The sequence below is a fragment of the Natrix helvetica genome (assembly GCF_964273705.1).
Source record: "Natrix helvetica genome assembly, chromosome: 3".
In the NCBI taxonomy this organism is placed as follows: Eukaryota; Metazoa; Chordata; class Lepidosauria; order Squamata; family Natricidae; genus Natrix; species Natrix helvetica.
In genome coordinates, this window is record NC_138549.1 from 58,774,234 (window position 1) to 58,796,091 (window position 21,858).

Below are 21,858 nucleotides of genomic sequence, written 5' to 3' on the forward strand. Positions count from 1 at the left end.
CTTTATCTCCGTATTTGGCAAAATATGAGAAATGCAACACTGTAATAGCAGTAGACAGAAGGGATAGAGATAAAAATGCACCGCAAGGGACAATGAAAACATAATAGCAGCTATGCAAACAATGATTAAAAATATTAACCGAACCCAGGAATACGCAGTGGAAATCCTAGCCCCAGAGTAAAACAAAATAAGTAAACATATTTTAAATACAAGTATTCAGATTTATTTTATAATTCACAGTTTCTACTGGCACCATAAATCTGTTGTTTATTACAGATCCTAGTGCCACAATTCTGTATGATTCACACAGTCTAACCCTTCTGACTCTCATTCTGATTTGAGCTCACTTCATAATTCATATTCTTTTATAGGTCCATCTCATTAGTCCTGTAGACTATAAAAACTAACATGAAAGATGTGAAACAAAGACTTTTAAATAAGTTACATTACATATGAAATTTAGAAAAGACATTAGATCTTTTAAAAAAAGAAAACAAGGAGGCACTGCTGAAAGTGCTCAATAAGTTAACTTATACACTATAATCTTGAAACTTCCCCCAAAGACTATCCTTATCATTCACTCTAGTGTACTCTCATTTCAGCAATCTGATAAAAATTAAGTCACATGAAAAAACACATACACATTTACACAAAAAGTGTAAAATTAGTCCCCATGTCGCTGTCTTCAATTACTGAATGATCTTCCAAGATCAGCTGCCCCCTGGATACTTTGGAATTCTTATTAACCCTAAACAGCAAGTACTAAGCATGCTGGCAGGGGATAATGGGAATTGTGCAGAACATGGCTGGGGAAAATTGATATATAAAAAAGCAGCTTTGAAAAATTGTTGACAAAATGCTAGATGCTCCTCTGTACTTTTTATCACCCCGCTACAACAGAATTTGTCATACAAAAATTTCCACTATGAAGTATTCAATAAAATTTAAAGGTGACCAGAAACAGCTGTGACACCAAATGTTCCCACGGTTATATCTTTGTTTCCTTTGATGATATCGTGCAGGCTTGGCAAGGACCCTGTCTTAGTCTGTATTGTTTTTATGAGTTTCTGCTGTTCTGGGGCTTTAGAACGTCTTCGTTTAAGAGTTCTCTTCTCAGTTTTCGTCTTTTGGATTTGCCCATTGCACAAACCTCTGCATGCTGAAATGCCACAAAAGTAGGACTCTTCAGATTGTGATGAGGTTTCAGAGCTTCCTTCTGATGGCAGGCTTTTGTACAAAGAATGATATACCTCACCAATATTAGAGAAGTCTCTCTGATTGGTAAAAGTTCTCTTGTTTTTTATTTCTCCATTGGCTACTTGATGAATTGGTTCAGCTACTGGCTTGACTGTTTCTATTTTCTCATTTTTATATTTGCAATGCTTCTTCTAAAAAAGAAAAAAAAATTGTAAATTGAGGGCGTTTTAACTCTTAGAACAAGTTTTTATAATGCTGCTCTTAGGTCAGCTATAATAACATACCTTTTTTTCTGGGGAAAACTTCAATGGTTCTACTATGAAGAAGTCATCTGGATTCACTAAAACAACAAAAAAAGATATATAGATAGTACCTTTGTACTTTTATATGTATTAGGTATATTCTTTCTTATTAAGATAGACAGTAACTTTAAAAGTCAGTAAAACCAGACAAATCAATATAAGTGATAAATTTAAAGTAGATTCTGAATTTTCTCTTTGAGTAGATTTTACACTATTAAGGGCATGTTATGCACATCTAAGCTATGCTGGTTGTTATTTATAGTCAAGTCTATAGCCAAATAAATGCCCAGCAGATAATTAAGAAAATTGCAGTTTAGTAAGTCCATCCACAATTAGGAATCTCTGCATCATGTATCCTGCCTCACGTGTCATCACTAGTCTGTTCTTGAATGGCCAGAAATTGAGGGAAAAATAACATCCTTTCAACACTGGATTTCATTTGAGAAAATTTATAGCCCATTAATTCCTGCATGAAACAGCCTATATGTTGAAAAAGATGTTATTTATTAAATTCATTGTGCTTATCAGAACCACCAGTCATCAACAGCTAAGAAAAATGCCTCCAACAACACTCGTAGGACCATATAGAGCAAGCTTCACGAGATTCAGGACTCCTGGTTGAGTGCCAAAGCAGATGAAATTCAGAATTTACTGATAGAAATGATGCTAAATGGTTCTACGGAACCCTCAGATTCTTGTACAGACCTCAGCCATCAGGGAGCTCCCCTCTACTGGACTCAGATGGCGCAACTTTAATTCTATAGTGATGGGCTGAGCACTTCCAATCTGTACTGAACTGCCCATCTTCCATCAACAATGAGGTAATCAACAGAATGCCCCAGATGAATATTGATCACAGCCTGGACACCCTATCATCAAAGACTGAAACCCTACAGGTCATCAGCCACCTGTCCAGTGCCAAGGCCCCAGGATTTGACATGATCCCAGCAGAGGTCTATAAGGATAGCAGTACAGTGCTTGTCGACAAACTCACTCAGCTGTTCCAGTCTTTCTGGAATCAAGGATCCATTCCTCAGCAACTGAAAGATGCATCCATTGTACACCTCTACAAGAGGAAAGGTAATCAACAAGTCTGCAATAATCATAGAGGAATATCACTGCTTTCTATTGCAGGCAAGATCCTTGCATGAGTGTTGCTGAACTGCCTGACTGACTACCTGGAACAGGGTTTATTACCTGAGATACAGTCTGGTTTCTGCAAAGAGCATGGCACTGTGGACATGATCTTCGCAGCCTGACAGCTCCAAGAGAAGTGTCAAGAGCAGAATCGTGAATTGTACACCACCTTCGTGGATCTCTCTAAGGCTTTTGATACTGTCAGTCGCAAAGGTTTGTGGCGCATCATGTTGAAGTTTGGGTGCCCTGATAGATTCATCCCGATGTTATGTCAGTTCCACAACGGTATGAGGGCTCATGTTCTGGACGACGGAGAAGCTTCAGAGGCCTTTTCTGTTCCAAACAGCATCAAGCAAGGGTGTGTGTTGACACTGACCTTGTTCAGCATGTTTTCAGCCATGCTGTCAGATGCCTTTCAGAACAGTTCATTGGGAGTTAGCCTAAGATACAGGACCGATGGGAAACTGTTCAACCTGCGAAGACTCCAGGCTGTCACCAAGATAAAGGAGGTTGTGCTACGTGATCTCCTCTTTGCTGACGACTGTGACCTGAATGCTAGATCAGAGCAGGAAATGCAAGCCAGTGTAGATAAATTCGCAGCAGCATGTGACAACTTCGGCCTCCTCATCAACATAAAGAAGACCAAAGTGATGCATCAGCCAGCTCCGAAAGCCCAACATGAAGAGCCCATCATCATAGTGAAGGGACAAAAGCTGCAAGCAGTGGACCAATTTACATACCTTAGCAGCACCCTCTCCTGTGCAGTGACATGTGAAATTGAGGTCAACTGCAGAATTGCCAAGGCAAGCTCTGCATTTCGCAAACTACTGACTAATGTGTGGGAATGCCATAGAATAAGCCTTGTGACAAAGCTCAAAGTCTACCAACTAGTAGTGCTAACTTCCCTGAAGTATGCCAGTGAGACATGGACTGTATACAGGAGGCACGCTAGGCAATTGAACCACTTCCACACAACCTGCCTCTGTAGAATTCTGAGGATCCGATGGCAGGACAAGGTGCCAGACACAAAAGTCCTCTCCAGAGCAGGCCTGCCATCAGTTCATACCCTGCTGATGAAAGCCCAGACATGCTGGGCAGGACATGCTGCAAGGATCCCTAAGAAGCTCCTCTATGGTAAGCTGTCTCAAGGAAAGCGATTGCATGGGGAAGGAAGGAAGGAATACAAAGACACATTGAAAGCCTCCTTCAAGTCCCTGGATATCGACACCACCTCCTGGGAAACTCTAGCACAAGATCTATCGACATGGCACACACTGATCCACCAAGTCCGCCAGACATCTGGGGACAGAAAAACCACCATAGCACAAGAGAAGCGAGCATTCCGCAAAGCCAGAGCTGCAAATGCTGCAACAATGGTGCACATATAGGCCTTAGTAGCCACCTGCAGACACACCTGCATCCCATAACCTATTAGATATCAAGGTCCTCTTAAAACACGATGGACTAATATCATTTATCAAATATCATCAAGATGGAAATTAAGAAAAAATAATGTATAATTTCTGTGAATTAGATATCTCTTAGAATTTGTAACCTTACATATCACTGTCCATTCTTTTATGGAATATGGCAGAAGAGGCAGAGAAACATGGTCTATGTAACATGGCTCCCCAACCCCCCGGCTGCGACCCGTTCGGAACTGGACTGTGGAAGTGGTGCTTCTGGAGCTGTGTGCTCATGTGTTCGCCCGCTGCTTGCCCACAACCACTCCCTCTCCCCCCCTCCCCGCATTGCTTTGCAAAGCCAGAAAGATTGGAGTCCGTTGGTCTATATAGGATGGAGCTTGTGCAGAAAAAAGGGACACTTTCTGATCTGGGCATAAGAGATGGTAGTGCAGTGGTAAGATGATCCTTAGGCAGAGTTCTTTTAGTTGGCTGAGGGGATCCTGTTCCAAACTGCCCAATTATGTGACTATCTGGCATACTTTAAACTGTATATTGTAGTCTTTAAATTGCGCACTCCATATTAGGTCCATAGTGTATATCAAATGATATACAGGAAGGAAAAGTATCCCCAAAGTAGAAACGTATCTTTATACCTGTCTGTAACCAAGATACGCCATAAAAGAGTGTTAAATAGGAGAGAAGGAAAAACTATGACATTGGTAGGAATGTAATGCTTTATTCACAAAAGCAAGGTAATTGTCAAAACTAGTTCCTACTGTATAATCCTATATTGCATCAATAGAATTACAGGATAAATATCAAAGGAAGCCATCACGCTTCTATTCTGTGTTGGTCAGGGTACACCTTGCATATTTTATTGCAGGGATGTCAAACTCTATTTCATTGAGGACCGCATCAGGGTTGTGTTTCACCAGGGTGAGCATAGTCAGCTCAATGTCATGTTGGGGGCGCCTGTGGTGGCCCAAGTGCTCTGCCAGCAAAAACAGATCTCAGGAGAGCCAAGGGCAGCCCTCCCGAGCTCAGTTTTTGCTGGCTGAGGCACTGCGGGTCAGTCCTTTGCTATTTCCAGGGCGGCCCCGCGGGCCAGATCTATGCACCCCATGGGCCAGATATGGCCCCCAGGCCTTGAGTTTGACACCCCTGCTCTATCACATTTACAAAGCATTTTAGGATGGACAAACTGAAGCCTGCCCAAATGACAGTAAGATTCTGATAAGGACAACATTTGGGAAAATTGAACAAGACTAACCCGGAGAAGAGAAAATTATGAGAAGATATAGTAGTTGTCTTCAAGTTTTTCAAAAGTATCATGTAGAAGATGAAGCCAAATTGTTCAATGCTATTCCAGTAAACAAGTATTGGTGGATTTATATTTTAATGAAATAAATTTAACTGGACATCAGGTAAAATCTTCTAATGATAAAAACCTGTTTAATAATGGAACAGGCAGCTTCAGGACTCTTCTCCAGTAGAGAAGTTTAAACAGAGGCTGGATGTACAGTACATCTGCCAGAAATGCTAGGATAATGGATCTTTCCACTGAACAAAGATTGAACTAGATAATCTCTAAGGTACAGCACAATCTGAGATTCATTGTTGAATGCAAATCAATGGACAGATTTAATTAGCAATCAAAGGGCTAAAATCTGTGTCAGAAAATATAGTGTAAGCTAGGTGGTTATGATTGTCTATGAAAGCAGGTGTCCATAGTTGCCACAATGCATGTTATGCACCAGTGAAAAACAAATGAACCAAAGATGAGTTCTACGAAAAAAAATAAAATAAAATACTGTGACTGAATGAGATCTAGAACATTTTTTTTTATTTTGACTAGATCACACAAATGGGATCCATGCGGGAACAAGTGAGAGTTTGATAGTATGGAAATGGTGACCAAGCTATAGAAAACTATAAGGACTGTATAAAAATGTGTTTCGTTTGAACATATAGTTGAAGCAAATCTGATCATACATACATATGACAAATGAATGAACAATTATTTTGATTGTTCATGAGAAAAGACTAAAATAAATAAAGTATACAAGATGATAAGAGATTCTGAATATTGGAAAGACTGCTGCCGGTAATATCGGGACTGGATCTTAGGGAAAAAATGGCATGGAGTAGAAGAAAAGAAATAAAATAGTGAAAAAAATGACTTTTATAACAAGATTTTGGAATTAAATATAAACTATAAACACCTTTTTTGTGGGAATTTATTTGGGCAACACTACTTCCAAATCAATTTTGATGTACCTCTAACCGCCAAGAGAGTAATCAAAGACAAACATTTAAATTCCATTGACTCCTAAAGAATTCACAACATCCGCCCACGTGCCAGTTTGCGAAATAATCTGTAGTTACTTTTCAGGGGAAAATGTCATATACTGGAACTTCAAGAAACAGGCATAATTTAAGAGATAAAACAAGATGATAAAGCTAACGATTGAGAACCTTGAGAGCTATGTCTCTTCTATCTCTAATATTTCAACTTGGTTGAAATCTTGTCTTCCATAAGCACCATACTATAGGACCGTACAACTCTTTGTGGTGCCATGGGAAGCAAGGACTGCTAAAGTTAACAGCATTGGATGGACCTAGGTTTGCTTTATTGCATAGCTATCCAAAATATTCCTAACACATGCACATACACAACCAAATAATCTGACTACCTATCGGAAGATTTTAATTGCACTTTTATATTTCTGCAACAAATTATAATGTTTATTATGACAACTGTTCTGCACTGAAATACAGTAGTGATTTCACCAGCAATCTGTAGAAACAAGTAACCATAGCTATCCTTACCTTGTTTGCTATTTAGCTGAAAAGACTGAGACCTAGTGAGTGGAAAGGAGGTTCTTCTTTTCACATTCATATCATCATAGGAGGAAATACATCTGCAGGAGAAAAACAGTGCCTTAACACCAAAGGTGATAAAAAAGCTTTTCCTGCTGAACTTCTAAAATCCAGTCTTCTATTTCAGAAGCATTCTGAGAAACCTATTGCTTATATTTTCCAATTTTCATGTAGCACAAGAGCTTACTGCAAAAGCATAACATTTCTGAGTATATGCTGAGTATATATTGCTGCAGAAATTTGCATGTAAGTTGAAGTTTACAAATCTCCAAAGGATATAACAATGTATAGTCTCACAGCTACTGAGCTGTATCTTCCACTTTTTGTATTGAACATATTTGTTGGGAGTTGTGCTTCCCCAATATTTGGAGAAGCATTATGCACTCATAAGAAAGATTTATCAATTTATTTTCCTGATTAAGCAAGACAAATTTCTAAAGGTGACATTATTTCATAGCCATTAAATGTGAACATCCTTTTTAAATACAAGATAACGTTTTACCCAAATTTATTCTGATGGATAAATGTGATAATATACTATTTCAAATCTCTTCTGATTAACAAATATATTAACATATTTGTATAAAATATATGAACTCTGAAATTGCACTCAGAAACTTTGTCAAGTGGTCCAAATGTGTTTGTACAGGTAATCCCCAAATTAGCACAGTTCACTTAGCGACTGTTCAAAGTTGCAACATAACCTCAACCCAGGACTTGAGAGGTTAAAAATAGTGCAGCACCACAACAATCGTTCACCCTTACGAACAACCTCAGAGGCATTGCAACATTCGCCCTACCTATTCTCACCACCACCACCAGTTTCTCTGACTCACCAATTTCGCCACCTCAAAGTGCTCCATCACTGCTCAAACACTTTCCGCCCGGAGACTGGAAGCTTCATTTGCACACTGATGGGGTGCTTTGATGTGGCAAAATTGAGCCACCTCAAAGCACCCCTTTGGCGTGCAAGCACTTTTCACCCAGAGACTGGAAGCTTCTGGGCACCATGATCTCACACAACTTCAGGCACCCATCTTCTTCTGCAGAGAATGGGCACCTGAAGTCCCACGACATCAGGGCACCCAGAAGCTTCCAGTCTGTGCATGAAAAGTGTTTGCACACCAACAGGAGGCTTGAAGCAATGTGTTTTCACTGCCCAAAAGCCTCCCATCAGCGTGCAAATGTCTTTCCATGCTGAGACTGGAAGCCTTTGGAGAAGACTCACCAAGGTTGCCCACCACTCTTAAAGTGGCAGGCAGCCTTGGTGAGTCAGAGAAGCCAAGCAGGCCGTGGTCGATCTGCTCTCCCTCTACTCTCACTGCTCCGCTTTTGGAGCGCTGGGAGCAGGCAAAGAAACAGTAGCAGAAAGGCTAGAAAGGAGACAGCTTGCTAGATCTTTGCAAGGTAATTGAGTCTCCAGGCTTGGCATGGCAGGAGGGGGGAAGGAAGCAATTGTGGGAAGCATGAGGTATCTCAGTAGGTTGGAGAAGGCCTTGGGTGGTCTTAAGCAGGTGTTCTGTTCTATCACTAGACCCCCCCCCATGGCCTTCCCCACCCTGAGATACCTCATGTGCATTTAATGACCCACACATTTGATTAGCGATTGCATGGGCGAAAGCAAGGAGTGATCACGGTCAAATTATGTGATTCATTCCTGAGAATCCTCACGTTATGAATGTAATTGGCAGGTTCCATTACATTTGTAACTCGAGGACTACATGTACAAGATAAGAAACTTTATATCATTGTGTACTCTACATTCTATTTATTTTACAGAACGCATGAAGTAAAGCATGATGTGCAGTGTGAACTTAGAGAAGAATGAGAAATTAGAACTAAAATGAGCAAATGCTTGAACTGCATATATATTAGTTCTTGCTGAGTGGCTTCTAAATGCCTTTACAAGGGAGAGGCAATTTTCTAGTAGCTATTTTGGTAGTTAAGGCACATAGGAGAGGGGGTAATAACATTCTGCAATTGGATGTGGCTTTCTTTTTGTGTTTGCTGTTTCAAGTATGCTAAATGGAGACAAATACTGAAATAACTTATTTATTTTATTTCTCGCTAGAAGGATGGGGCAACTGCTCTTAAGCTATTTTTCATGACTATCTACAAGTTATCCTGAGATTACTAAGATTCTTTCAAAAGCCATTTCATAATTTCACTTTTTCACATAATGCTCATTCACAAATTTGATAATTTCACACACCATTCACTCATAAATTTCACACATCAACACATCTTTCATTCTACACATTTACAGTATATAATGAAAAACATTTTATAGGTTTAGCCATAAGTATGTCTTAGTAGGTAGTTGTTCTTAGTTTTCCTGATTGATCTAGGCTAAGATAATAAGCAACTACACATACAAACCTGAGATATAAATTACCTTTTAGGACTAGGATAGTGATTACTTTTGAGAATCTTTGAGAAGTAATCATTATTCAATTCTGGTTTATATTTGCAACGTTGCAGAAAAAGCATAAAGACTAGGATGGCAGAGAATATCAAAGAAATAACAAGGTAACTCTGGTGATCTGAAACCTGAAAAAGAAATTGCATAGACTGTATAATCATGGTTAAATATGGAAGCAATTACATATATGTGAGGGTGAAGGTTCGTTCTGCGGGATTGTGGGTTGGTTTCTGAACATTTTGTTACAAGACTATGTAAAAACCCCTAACTCTGCTGAAGATGTTACTTAGACTGATAACGAAATGTTCGGAAACCAACCAACAAGCTCACAGAACGAAACTTCACCCTCATCCTACACCCAAGCTGCAGATATTTGCCACAGCATATATATGTAAATGAGTATCTATTCTGCATTATATTAAGTTTTACCAATAGCTAACTAAGTAATGAAACCTCTGCAATCCTCAATTATTTTCCAAATATATCCTCAATTGTCCTTCTATCTGTGATTTACTTTAATAACAGAATAACAAACTTGCAAGGGACCTTGAAAGTCTTCTAGTCCAAATTCCTGCCATAGCAGGAGACTCTATACCATTCTGGACAAATGGCTACCCAGACTCTTCTTAAAAACCTCCATTAAAGAAGCAGCCACAACGTCTGGAGGCAAGCCGTTCCACTGATTAATTGTTCTCACTGACAAGTAATTTTTCCTTAGTTGTAGGTTGGATCTACAACTTGATAAGTTTCCCTCTGTTACTTGTCTTGCCCTCAGAGGCTTTGGAGAAAAGTTTAACCCACTCTTCTCTGTGACACTCCCTCAAATATTGGAAAATTGCTATCATGTCACCACCCCTAGTCCTTCTCTTTGTTAGACTAAACATAATTAAGCTTTGGTGCTTAATTTCTTTCCCAGGCTGCTAGGAATGTTTCAGAGTAGTTATTTGCGATTTTTATTTCCCAGATACATTCTCTGAAAGGTGAACCAAAAGAAGCTAGTTCTTCTCTGGAATGGTTCCCATGTGGCTGGAAAACAGGAAACGTGGGTTTTGGGGATGGAATAGGGCACTGACGTGCAGTCAGGTGAGGCAAGTGAGGCACAGCTTCACCACTCTCATCATGAAAAAAAAAGTAAAAGGAAAAAGCTGAGCTAGTTGCTGCCTCACCGTGGATGACTCTGCTTAACCTCACTGGTGCTCTCCCTCCCCAAGTGTAGTGACTTCCTCCCCAGGCCCCCATTCATTTCTCTCTCTCACACACACAGCTGGATAAAACTATATAAAAATCTAGCCCAGCTTCACTGATTACAAGTTTGAAAAGGCAACGTGGCTCCACCTGCAATCAAACTACACTTGGGGAGGGAGAGCACAAGCGAGCACTGAGGAGACCACAGGAGGAGGCAGGAAGCCAGGCAAAGAGCCATGCTGTAGTACACACACTTCCCACAGCCTCTTTCTTTTGGAAGGCTTGGCTCCCCTCCGGCTTCTCTGCCTCTCCTCTCACCCCAGCCTGCCAGCAGGAGGTGGTGGGTGGGCTTTATTGTGTTCCAGGCATTTCCCACCCAGACAGCAAGCTGCATTTGCAATGGTGGAGGTGTTTGGGAAAGGCAGCAGGGGAATGTGGGGGGGGGGGGGATGACAGAGGAGCTGCTTTCAAGCCACTGGAAAAGATATCCAATCCAACTTTTGTGTGTGTGTGGGGGGGGGGGTTGTTTGAGAGTGAGTGAGAGAGGGAAGGGGTAGGAGAGATAGTTCAATCCAACTTCTGTGTGTGTGTGTGTGTGTGTGTGTGTGTGTGAGTGTGTGTGTTTGAGAGAGGGGGAGGAAGGGGGAGAGGGAGGAAGGAGGGGAAGGAGATGAAAAAGAAAAAGAAAGAAGGAGCAAAGGAGAAAAACAAATGCTGTCGCTTTAAATTGGAACTGAGCATGCCTGGCTGTGGAATTCTGGGAGTTGAAGTCCACAAGTCTAAAAATATTTGAAACTCAGCACTGTGTCAGTGCCTCACCAGTCATAAACCTCACCGCACGTCACTGGAATAGAGGAGAGGTAATATGGTATAGAGGAGGAATTTGGAGCTAGGGTTGGAAGGACTGCACAGAATATAGGTAAGATTAGAAAAGCCTATGGAACAACCTATTATTTTGAGGCGGTAAAGAGTTTGTGTATGTACATTTTTGAACTTGCTTGTGTGTAATCCTGATAAATGGCCGAAATGGATCTGGCAGACTCTTAACAAGCAGAGATAGTGAGACTAAATTTGTAAGTTCCAAGAAGAAAGTTTGTATTTTTAAATTTCTACAATTCTCTTAAAAACTACTGAAAAATGAAAGACTTGATTATTTGCTTGTATTCAGTCATCATAGTATAGCCTTATGTTATTAATAGGAACAGTTCTATTTATTCCATAATTGGATACAATTATGTTAGCCTACAGATATGTATAGTAGGAAGCCTGTCATGAATTTGTAACTGGTTATCTTTTAATTCTTCCTATTATAAGGAGCTTATTATCCTATACAAAACATATTCAAACTACTTTAAAGTATTTTGTCCAAATTAATTGGCAACACATAAGCGTATTTTCAAATGACTAACAATTTTAGACAACTTTTTCACATGAAAATATTAGTTATGGACTGTACAATGCTCAATTACATTTTGACAGAGAAGCCATATGAATGAACTCTAATTAAAATCTATCTTCTATGAAACTAAACACCCATTACTAGTATTTCATGTTTTAAAAATATAATTATTGATACATAAATTTTAAAACATATTTCTTTCATATTATTCAGATGTTACCTTTCTTTTTAGTTCAGCTACTGTTGATGACAGATTGGAAACAACAAGTGTCATATTTATTAGTTGAGCCTGTAGAAGCTGTATGGCCTCTGTCTGTTTCAAATCCTAGATAAATAGTAAAAAAAAAATTCTTTTCTTAATCTTTAAAAGTATTTACTATATAGAAATGCAGAATGCTGAAATTGGATAATATAGTCCTTATTTAGCAACTACAACCGGCAACACCATGTGGTAAGTGGGAAATCAGTGGCCACAACTATCCTTTCTGGCTTGATATTGACAAGATTAATCAGTTTCAAACCTTGGCTTTTGCTTGTGTCCTAATACCTTTGCCCTTTGGAATGCTCATTCTGGTCCTGGGATAATTAACAAAAAGGGAATTAATGTTTACATCCATTGGAGAAGAAATGACTACATGAGAGTAATGAAACACACAATGGGAAATATACATAAAAAGCAATATACTGGTACTAGCAGCCACAATGCACTATACAAACAACTTGGTATATTCTGCATTGTATGTCTGCTTTCTCTCTTGCAATCCCTTCTTCTACAATCTCTCTGCTTTGCGAAGAGAGAAGGGAAATAAAAAATTATAAGCAATTATCCATCCACCCACCCATTTAATCTTGAACCAAAATATATCAAATGGTCTAAATTACAGAACATGTCCAAAATCTGGAACCTATAACTCCCATGGAATTGATATTTGAAAAATGTTATGAAACATTTTATGACAAACTTCATCATAAAGCAGTTTATGATACAATATTAAATGTCATAAAAAATCCCTGTGTTGACGTTTGACTGTGCAACATGGGCTATTTTCAAGGCAGATACATCTCTAAATATATTCCAACTTGTCCAGTGAAGGCACTATATTAGAAGTTCTATCACTATTGAATGCTTTGAGGAATCTGGTAAAGAAGTATCTCTGAAAGGATGACCAAACAGGTCATGGATTATCTAGTTTCTCCTAAAACTAAACACAAACTGACTTAGTCATGCTAATATAGTAGATAAACAAAGGTGCAGTCTTAATTTTTTATTAATAAGAAATGCATTCAACCATAATAAAGAAATGTTAACTACCCTTGATACGGCAGAAATTATCTTTTTTATAGGTAGTCCGGTTACATTCATTTGTTGATGACTGTTCAAAGTTACAGCAGTGCTGAAAACAGTGACTTATGATCAATCCTCAAAATTCTGGCTATTGCAGCATCCCTGTGATCATGTGATCACCATTTGTTAGTTCCCCTGCTAACTTCCCACAAGCAAGTCAATGGGGAAGCCAGCAAAGAAGGTCACAAATCACTCCAGTAAATCACTCCTGCCACTTTTTTTTTGAGAACCTTGCTATAGATCCCAGGGACATTGAGAATGCCAGGATTGCCACTGCTAAGCAATTTAATCACATTACATCATGCTTTATGATTGCACTGCTTAGTGATGGTAAACCTAGCTCCAATTCCCATCATAACTCGGGGACTACTTGTAAAATAAACTTGTTTCTTGAATTTCAAAACAGGTAATAGTTACCGATTAGTTACAGTTAAGTTACAGTTAATAAAAAATAGGTTTGTGCACACCTGCTGTTCTGCTATGCATGAAGTATTCTGGAGTTTTATTATTGTTTTATTAAAAGCTTTCTGCATTTCTTCCATTTGCTTTCGATACCTACAAAGTAAAAGAAAATCTTAGCATCATTTATCATCTCTTCCCAATTTCATTTAGTCATCATTATATCTGCACAATTAGAAAAACAAAACTCCAACCCTTTGAAAACTGATGAGCACATCTTCCGTTCTAAGGAAAGGATTATTGTTTTTAAATTATTTTTGGGACAATACCCAAAGTTGTTTTGCATGATGATTTTACAATTATATATAAAATAAAATTTGGCCATCAGAATAAAATTATGCTTTCCTGATTTCTCAGACCATCATGTACATTTAATATGATTTAAAAAAAATACTGTTCCCCAAGTATTGTGGACATTCCTTGTTCTTTTATTCAAAATTTATAGAAATGTATTTCTCTATGCATGAATAATTACAATCCTCACTTAATGGCCATTTGTTCAGTAACTATTCAACTGCTCTACAGGCCCTCAAAATTCCAGCTTTTGCAGCACTTCCAGAATCATGTGAACAAAATTTGGACTCTTGGCAATCAGCTTGCACTTATTGGTTACAGCATCCCATAGACAAGTGATTTCCATTTGAAACTTTACCAGCTGGTTTACAAGCAGTCAATGAAAAAGCCAGCAGGGAAGCACATAGGGAAACTCAGCCTTTCTGTGTTTGCACACACTTTATCCTCACACATACATACATGCACTATGCCCTCCTTATCTCACACACACTGTATATCATATCTTCTTCCCCTTTTGCATGCACAATGCATGCTCTGTGCCTTTCTTCCCCATTTGCTCCCACATATACATGTTATTTTCTCTTTTAGTTCCACACAATGCACCCTCCTTTCCCTGCTCTTGCTGAGCCTTGGGCCACTTTGCAGCACCTCCCTCAACTTGTATGCAGCTGCACTGAGCCTCCCAAGGCTTCCTCCACCCTCTATGGCACTTCTGCTTTCCTTAAACCTGGGACTCCATCTGATTCCCCCTTAAAAACTGCATATCTCAAGTTATGATGGCAACTAGGACTGCTGGGTTTGTGTTATGTGATAACCTGACATTGTCGTTTAATATTTCATCACTTAATGACAAAATACCGATCCCAATTGCTGAGTTACTATCTTTATGAGAAATATATTTCAGATTTATTTTTTAAAAAATCAGACAATAAGAATTCCATTGTTGTACATACCTCTGACTTAGTTCTTCTAAGTAGCGGCTACTGAGAGACATATTTACTTCCAGGGCTTTAATGCGATTATTGAGTCTCATAAACACAGACTCTTTTTGATTTGATCCATGAACAAGATTTCCATTTGTGTAGCCTAAATCTGTAGAATTCTGAATTTCAGCATAAAAGTCTGTGGCAGTTTTTGGTAACCCACCAGAAACTGAAATTGCAAGAAATGTTTCCTCAATAGTCTCCTCATCATCTTTTATTTCCAAAGATGGTGACTCCACAAGTGATACCTCCTGCTTTTCGATTTCTGAAGAACTAACTTTTGTTTCAACACCATAGCTTTCTACATCTACTGTACATTCAGACTGTAGAACAATTTCTGTTGGCTTTGAAGTAGTTTCCATTGAGTTTTTTTCTTCTGTGTTCAACACTCCGAATACAGTTATAATACTGGGTGTAGAAGGTTTCCCTGTAATAGATACTACAAATCTATTTTCTTCAGCAAGAATTTCCTCTTGCGAAAGGATCTCTGGACTTTCAGATACATTTTCATATATTGTAGGCTCAGAGGACACTTCTACTATAGATGGTGATCTGGTTCCTGTTGTAACATCTAAGAGGATGGATTGTGATACAGTCTGTGGATGACTAGGCTCCAGTTCAAAAGTAACTTCAGTCTCATTAACTGTAGTCTCATTTAAAACACTGCTTAGAACACCTACTGCCATTTCAGATAGGTCTACAATTAGGGTATCTGATTTCTCTGAAGAATGCTCATGCAACAAAATATGCAATGATTTGGTTGGAATTAGTTGTTTCTGTGAAACAGTAATAGAACTATGTTTTTCCAAAATGGTATCAGTTCTACTGTAGGGATGATGGAGAACTGCTATTGCTGAACACCACTTGAATATGTACTCTGAAAAACGAGAAATGCAACAAGCTGCAGTCAGATCATAACAATAGATTTGTGTTTCATGCTCAAGCCATGATATTTCCTCTTCTTGTTCATCACTTGGCAGCAGGGTCACTGTGGACTGACTGACTTCTTCTTCATATTCATGAACAAGCTGAACAATTGGTCTCTCTCCTGTTATTTCCAAAACTAATATCTCACTTTCAGTTGCCGGTGTTTCTGGAGAAACAAATCTACAAACACAAGTTGAAAAATGAATAGAATAAATCTGCACTTCAGTACATCCATTAAAAAAGGTGGTTGCAGGAATTAATATTCTTTCACTTATGAATTTCTTATTTGATATATTTCTAAGCATAGCTCCTTTCATATCTGAACCATTTTACACACAAGTTAGAATGAAAATACTAGAATGTATTTCATAATTAAATTTTTCATTTTTACTTGTGGAAGGAATGCCTCAGAAGGAAAGAAACAAATAAAACAACTATTTTCCATTTCCATTTTTTTGTTTTTCTAACTTTCATTTTCAGAATGAAAAGAAAACTCTTTGCATAAACAAATAGAGACTAAGTTTAATATTCCTTTAGAGTTTTAATTTTCCAAACCACATTCAGAATAGCCTAATTGTCTAGCACTAGCACTTAGACTTATATACCACTTCACAGTGCTTTACAACCCTCTTTAAGCGGTTTACACAGTCAGCGTATTGCCCCCAACAATCTGCGTCCTCATTTTACTGACCTTGGAAGGATGGAAGGCCGAGTCAACCTTGAATTTGGTGAGACTGAAACTGTCAAATTGCAAGCAGCCAGCAGGCAGCAGAAATAGCCTGCAATACTGCATTCTAACCACTGCAGCACCGCAGGTCTTTAAAGTAGGAGTCCCCAACCTTTTGGACCTCAGGGACCAGAAAATTCATAATTTTAAGTCCCGTGGACCACTAATATGATCTGCCCAATGACTGGCTGGGCGGGCTTGGCTAGGTGGTCATGTGCCTGCGTGGGCATGGCCAACTTAATGTCACTCACGTCAAGAAGCGCCTTGCCAACATCTACTCACCCCCCCCCTCCAAGCCCCTCCTCGCCCGGCCGTGCTCCTTAGGGCCCCAATAGGAAGCAGTTTTTGGAGCTAAGCAGCCACCATGAGAAAGAGTTGGTAAAACAGCTGGTTCAGTTCAGATTGGATCTAACCGAGAAGGAGGCTCAGTAGAAGGACCTCACTGAGGACTACAAGGCTTTCCAAGCAGAGGAAAGACCTGCAGGAGTTCAAGGCCAGGTATCTGGAGGCTCAGCGGGCTGAGATGGTCAGCCAGTTCCAGGCCATGATGCAGTCCCACTGGAACAAGGTCCTCTGGCTCTTTGCCACCAGCAGTGCTTCCCTCCAGCAGTCACCCAAAGCCCTGCACCAGGAGGCTAAAGCAGACCCCAATTAAGAATTTCTGCCCGCATAAAAAGACACCAAAGAGGGAGACTCTCTGCAGCAACACAAACGTTCATTGCACATATCCATCCCAGGGAGCGTAGTTTGAGGACCTCTGATTTAGTATAAAAATATAAATATAAATATGATATAATATAAAAATATGATATAAAAATGCAAATAATTTTTCTGCGGACCACCAACATTTTCTCACAGACTACCAGTGGTCCATGGACTACCATTTGGTGACCACTGCTTCAAAGCACACATTACTTACTCTAAAGAAGGAACAGTAGTTGGCTCTGGTAGTTTGGGTGTTTCTCTGGAAGTGGCAGTTGTGTTTTCAGAAACATTCTTGTTTCCTATTGAAAAGACATACAGATTTAATTATATGAAATTCCATTGAACTGGATTATGATTACAGAAGAAATTGTTTTTAATTTACTAGTATTCTATTCAATATGCAATATTTATTGTTGTAAGATTTACACATTCTTTCATTACAGAGGATCTAGATGGTACACAAATAATCAGTAATCGTCTCAATTCCACAGACATTTTTCAAAGAAAGTTCATTTTGCCTCCTCACAGGGCAGGATCTTATGTGAGAGATTGTAGAAAGTGAGGGATGCGGTCTTAATAGAAATATGCAAGAATTGTTATCTAGGCAAAGGGGGCTGAAACATTTCATCTTGAAAAGCAAGATAACATCCAGAAGTGGCTCAGACAAATAATACTGGGATGTTAAAAGCACAAGCAGATTTGCAAGATTCTCTTGTAGAGTAGTTCTAGTCATCCTGTGGAGTTGATTTTCTGGTCTGGTCTACCTAGTGGGACTGACGTATATAAAAAAAGTTCTTTTTGTAAATGTTTTTGGTCTATGGATAGCTGCACTCTTTTTTTTGTTCCATTCTAGTTTTTATTTTTCATATACGCACACACAACTTGGTTATCTCTTTTCAATTTATATTCTCTTAAGTGCCTTTTCTCTTCCAAACATTTTTTTAAATATATTTTTATTATTTACATTTAAATATATTGAAATGTGACAGTCCTGGCATTTCATCCTCCATAGAAACCAAAGTGAAAGACAAATAACATATACTACTTACGTATTGCTAGTCTTATATTATTATTTTTGACCAACATATTCATTCTAATACATATATAATATCTCATTTCAGGTCTACTTAGCCTAATTTTTTCGTGTTCCAACTCCCACCTCGCGTTTCCAGCCATTGATAAAATCTATTCCATGTGTCATAATATTCTGTTTCTCCTTTTCTTTTATTTTTAAGTTTAGTCTATCCATTTCTGCACAGACTAGTATCTTCCTTATTATCTCCTCCTCTGAAGGGGTGTTTTCACTCTTCTATTGCTGCCCATACACCATTCTTGCTGCAGTCAGGATGTGTAGTATTAGATATATTGTTCCTTTATCGTAGCCATCTGTGATAATGCCTAATAGAAATAATGCTGGCTTGAACTCTATATGTTGTTTAACCATTTTTCCTAACCACATATGAATTTGTAACTAAAATTTTCTTGCTTTTTTACAGGTCACCACATGTGGTAGTATGTGCCTGGTGTTTGTTTACATTTCCAACAGCTTGGGGACATATTGCTAAACATTTTAGCTAATCTTGCAAGGGGGAGCTGCCACCTATAAAACATTTTATGAAGATTCTCTTTATATGTGGCCAGTGTCAATTTCTGATTTCTCTCCCAAAGCTTTTGCCAATTGTCCAAATCAATGTTATATCTAAATTTTTTAGCCCATACAACCTTCGTCTCTTCAACTTGTTCTTCTTCCATTTTATAATCTAGTAAATATTTGTATAGTATCAATTAGTTATCGGTCCCCACTAATAATTTGTCTAATGTTGTTAATTCTCTATAAAAACCCCATGTTTTCACATCCTTCATGTAACATGATTGTATCTGCAGGTATGACCACCACTCCACTCCCACCCCTTGGTCTTTTAATTCTAATCTGGTTTTCAATTCACCTTGCTCATTTATATACTTATACTTATAAGTATATCCTTATAAGAAACATTTTTTCCATATTTATAAGATTTGGGTGTATTACGGCTTCTAAAGTGGAGAGCCAGACTGGCATTTTCCTATAATTTTGTTGTTTAATTTTATCCCACACTGTTAACAATGAGTTTCTTACCCAATGCCTTTGGAAGTATCGATGTGCTCTTTGTTCCATACCAAAGAAACACATGGCACCCTAGTTGAATATCGTGACCCTCCAATAATAATAATCTCCTGTTCCTTAAGGTTTTGTCTCTACTGTTTTTTTTATTAAATTTTTTAAAATAAATTTTACAATTATCACCCCCCCCTACCCTTCCTTCTTCCCACCCTCCCTCCCCCCGACCTCCCAGAGCAAAATACAGCGTATAAACATTTAACAAACATACGCTAACATAAGCTAACTAATTTTAACGTGTCACTATTCTTGTGCTTTAACTCCCCCTTTATTAAACTAACTTTGAATAAATTGTAACGTTCTTTATGCCTTCATTCATAAGCTAACTGAAATATTTTAGTCCGGTATTTGTTTTGAATATAGTCAATCCATCTTCTCCAGTCCACCTTGTACTTCTCATCCGAATGATCCTTCAAATACGCTGAAATTTTGGCCATCTCTGCTAAGTTTACTACTTTTAACGTACATTCTTGGATAGTAGGCAACTCTTCCTTCTTCCAGTATTGCGCCACCAACAATCTTGCTGCCGTCGTTAGGTTCAAGATCAGATTAGTCTCTATGACAGTACAGTCTGAAACTATGCATAACAAAAACAACTGGGGTGTGAACTTTATCCTCTTTTTCAAAATATTTTGAATAACCCACCATATTTTTATCCAAAATGCTTTAACTTTTTTACAAGTCCACCAAATATGGTAGTACGTGGCACCAGCACAGTCACATCTCCAACATTTAGGTTGTAGGTTCGGATACATACAGGCTAGCCTTTTTGGATCTAAATGCCATCTGTACAACATCTTGTAGAAATTCTCTCTCAAGTTCTGAGCTTGGGTAAATTTTACATTTCTTACCCAAATCTCTTCCCATGTTTCCATCATTATTGGTTCTTCAAAATTTTGGGCCCATTTTATCATACAATCTTTAACTAATTCTGTTTCTATTTCTATCAATACATTATACAACCTTTTTATGTGCATTTGACCCTGATTTGTTTTATCAAGTTATCCTCATTTTGGATAATACCGGATTTCTGGTCTTTTTTCCATCTAGCCTGACCATACTGGAACCAGGTTTGAATTACCCTTTCATCTCTTAATGCATTCAAAGATTTCAACTGCAGTGCACCTCTATCCATACTAAGGAATTCTGCATATGTAGTTAGATCTTGTTTTTTTTCTATACTTATATTCTCTATAGCATGTCTAGGCACCCCCCCACACACATAGGTATCTTATCATTTAACCTACATTGGTATTTTTTCCAGACACGCAATAGGGCATTCCTTAATATATGACTTTTAAAGATCTTGTCGGCCTTCTTGTCGTATATTAAATAAGCATGCCAGCCATATACCAAATCATAACCCTCAATATTCTATCCTCTGTTAGGTTAATCCAATCGCTAATTGTTGCTAAAACTGCTGCTTCATAGTATAATTTTAAATTAGGCATTTTTAAGCCTCCTCTTTCACGTATATCTTGCATTATTTTAAGTTTTATTCTCGGTTTCTTTCCTGCCCAAACAAAGTTGTTAATACCTTTTTGCTATTCTTCCAAATTTGCGCCTTTTTTAAGTATTGGTATCATTTGAAAGAAGAATAGAAACATGGGCAAAACATTCATTTTAACTGCTGCTATCCTTCCCAGCAAAGGCAATTGTAGTTTTTTTTTCCAATTATTCATTTCTCTCTGTATTTTATGCCATAATGGTTCATAATTGTACTTATATAATTTCCCATTTGAAGTTGTAATATAAATTCCTAAATATTTAACCTTTTTTACTATCTCACATCCTGTTACTCTTTCTAATTCTTTTTTTGGTTCGTAGTCATATTTTTAGCTATCATCTTTGTCTTCCCTAGATTTACTTTGAACCCAGATACTTGACCATATTGGTTAATTATATTCATTAGACCTATAACTGATTCCCCCGGCTGAGTTAAAGTTACAACCAAGTCATCCGCAAATGCTCTCACTCTATATTCGTAGTGCCTAATCTTAATTCCTTGTAGTTCGTCAGACCCACGTATTCTGTTATATAACAATTCCAGGGTTAAGATAAACAATAATGGAGACAAGGGACACCCCTGTCGTGTTCCTTTTTCAATTTTAAAAGATTCTGTTAAGCCTCCATTAACTGTAATTTGTGCTGTCTGTTTCTGGTATATTGCTTTGATAGATTGCATGAAATGCTCTCCAAACTGCATCTTTTGTAGTATTTTTATTAAAAATTGCCAATTGACTTGGTCAAATGCTTTCTCCGCATCTAAGAATAGAAGCACTGCCGGGACTTGGTTATACTTTCCCAAGTATTCCATTATATTAATGATTTG

At 38.3% G+C, this 21,858-nt stretch overlaps 1 protein-coding gene across 2 annotated transcripts in view; it reads right to left on the reverse strand.

The window, feature by feature from the left end:
* Window positions 1-200: 200 nt before the first annotated feature.
* Window positions 201-21,858, reverse strand: part of SUCO (SUN domain containing ossification factor) — a 261,352-nt gene continuing 239,694 nt past the window's right edge. For both annotated transcript variants that reach the window (XM_081947135.1, XM_081947134.1), the window contains 8 exons: window positions 17,583-17,667; window positions 14,980-16,116; window positions 13,741-13,828; window positions 12,149-12,253; window positions 9,318-9,472; window positions 6,872-6,963; window positions 1,482-1,537; window positions 201-1,388 (listed from right to left, as the gene is read on the reverse strand). In XM_081947135.1, the coding sequence (XP_081803261.1) occupies window positions 945-1,388; window positions 1,482-1,537; window positions 6,872-6,963; window positions 9,318-9,472; window positions 12,149-12,253; window positions 13,741-13,828; window positions 14,980-16,116; window positions 17,583-17,667 (2,162 nt within the window). In that variant the 3' untranslated portion in view covers window positions 201-944. The remainder of the gene's footprint in view (window positions 1,389-1,481; window positions 1,538-6,871; window positions 6,964-9,317; window positions 9,473-12,148; window positions 12,254-13,740; window positions 13,829-14,979; window positions 16,117-17,582; window positions 17,668-21,858) is intronic.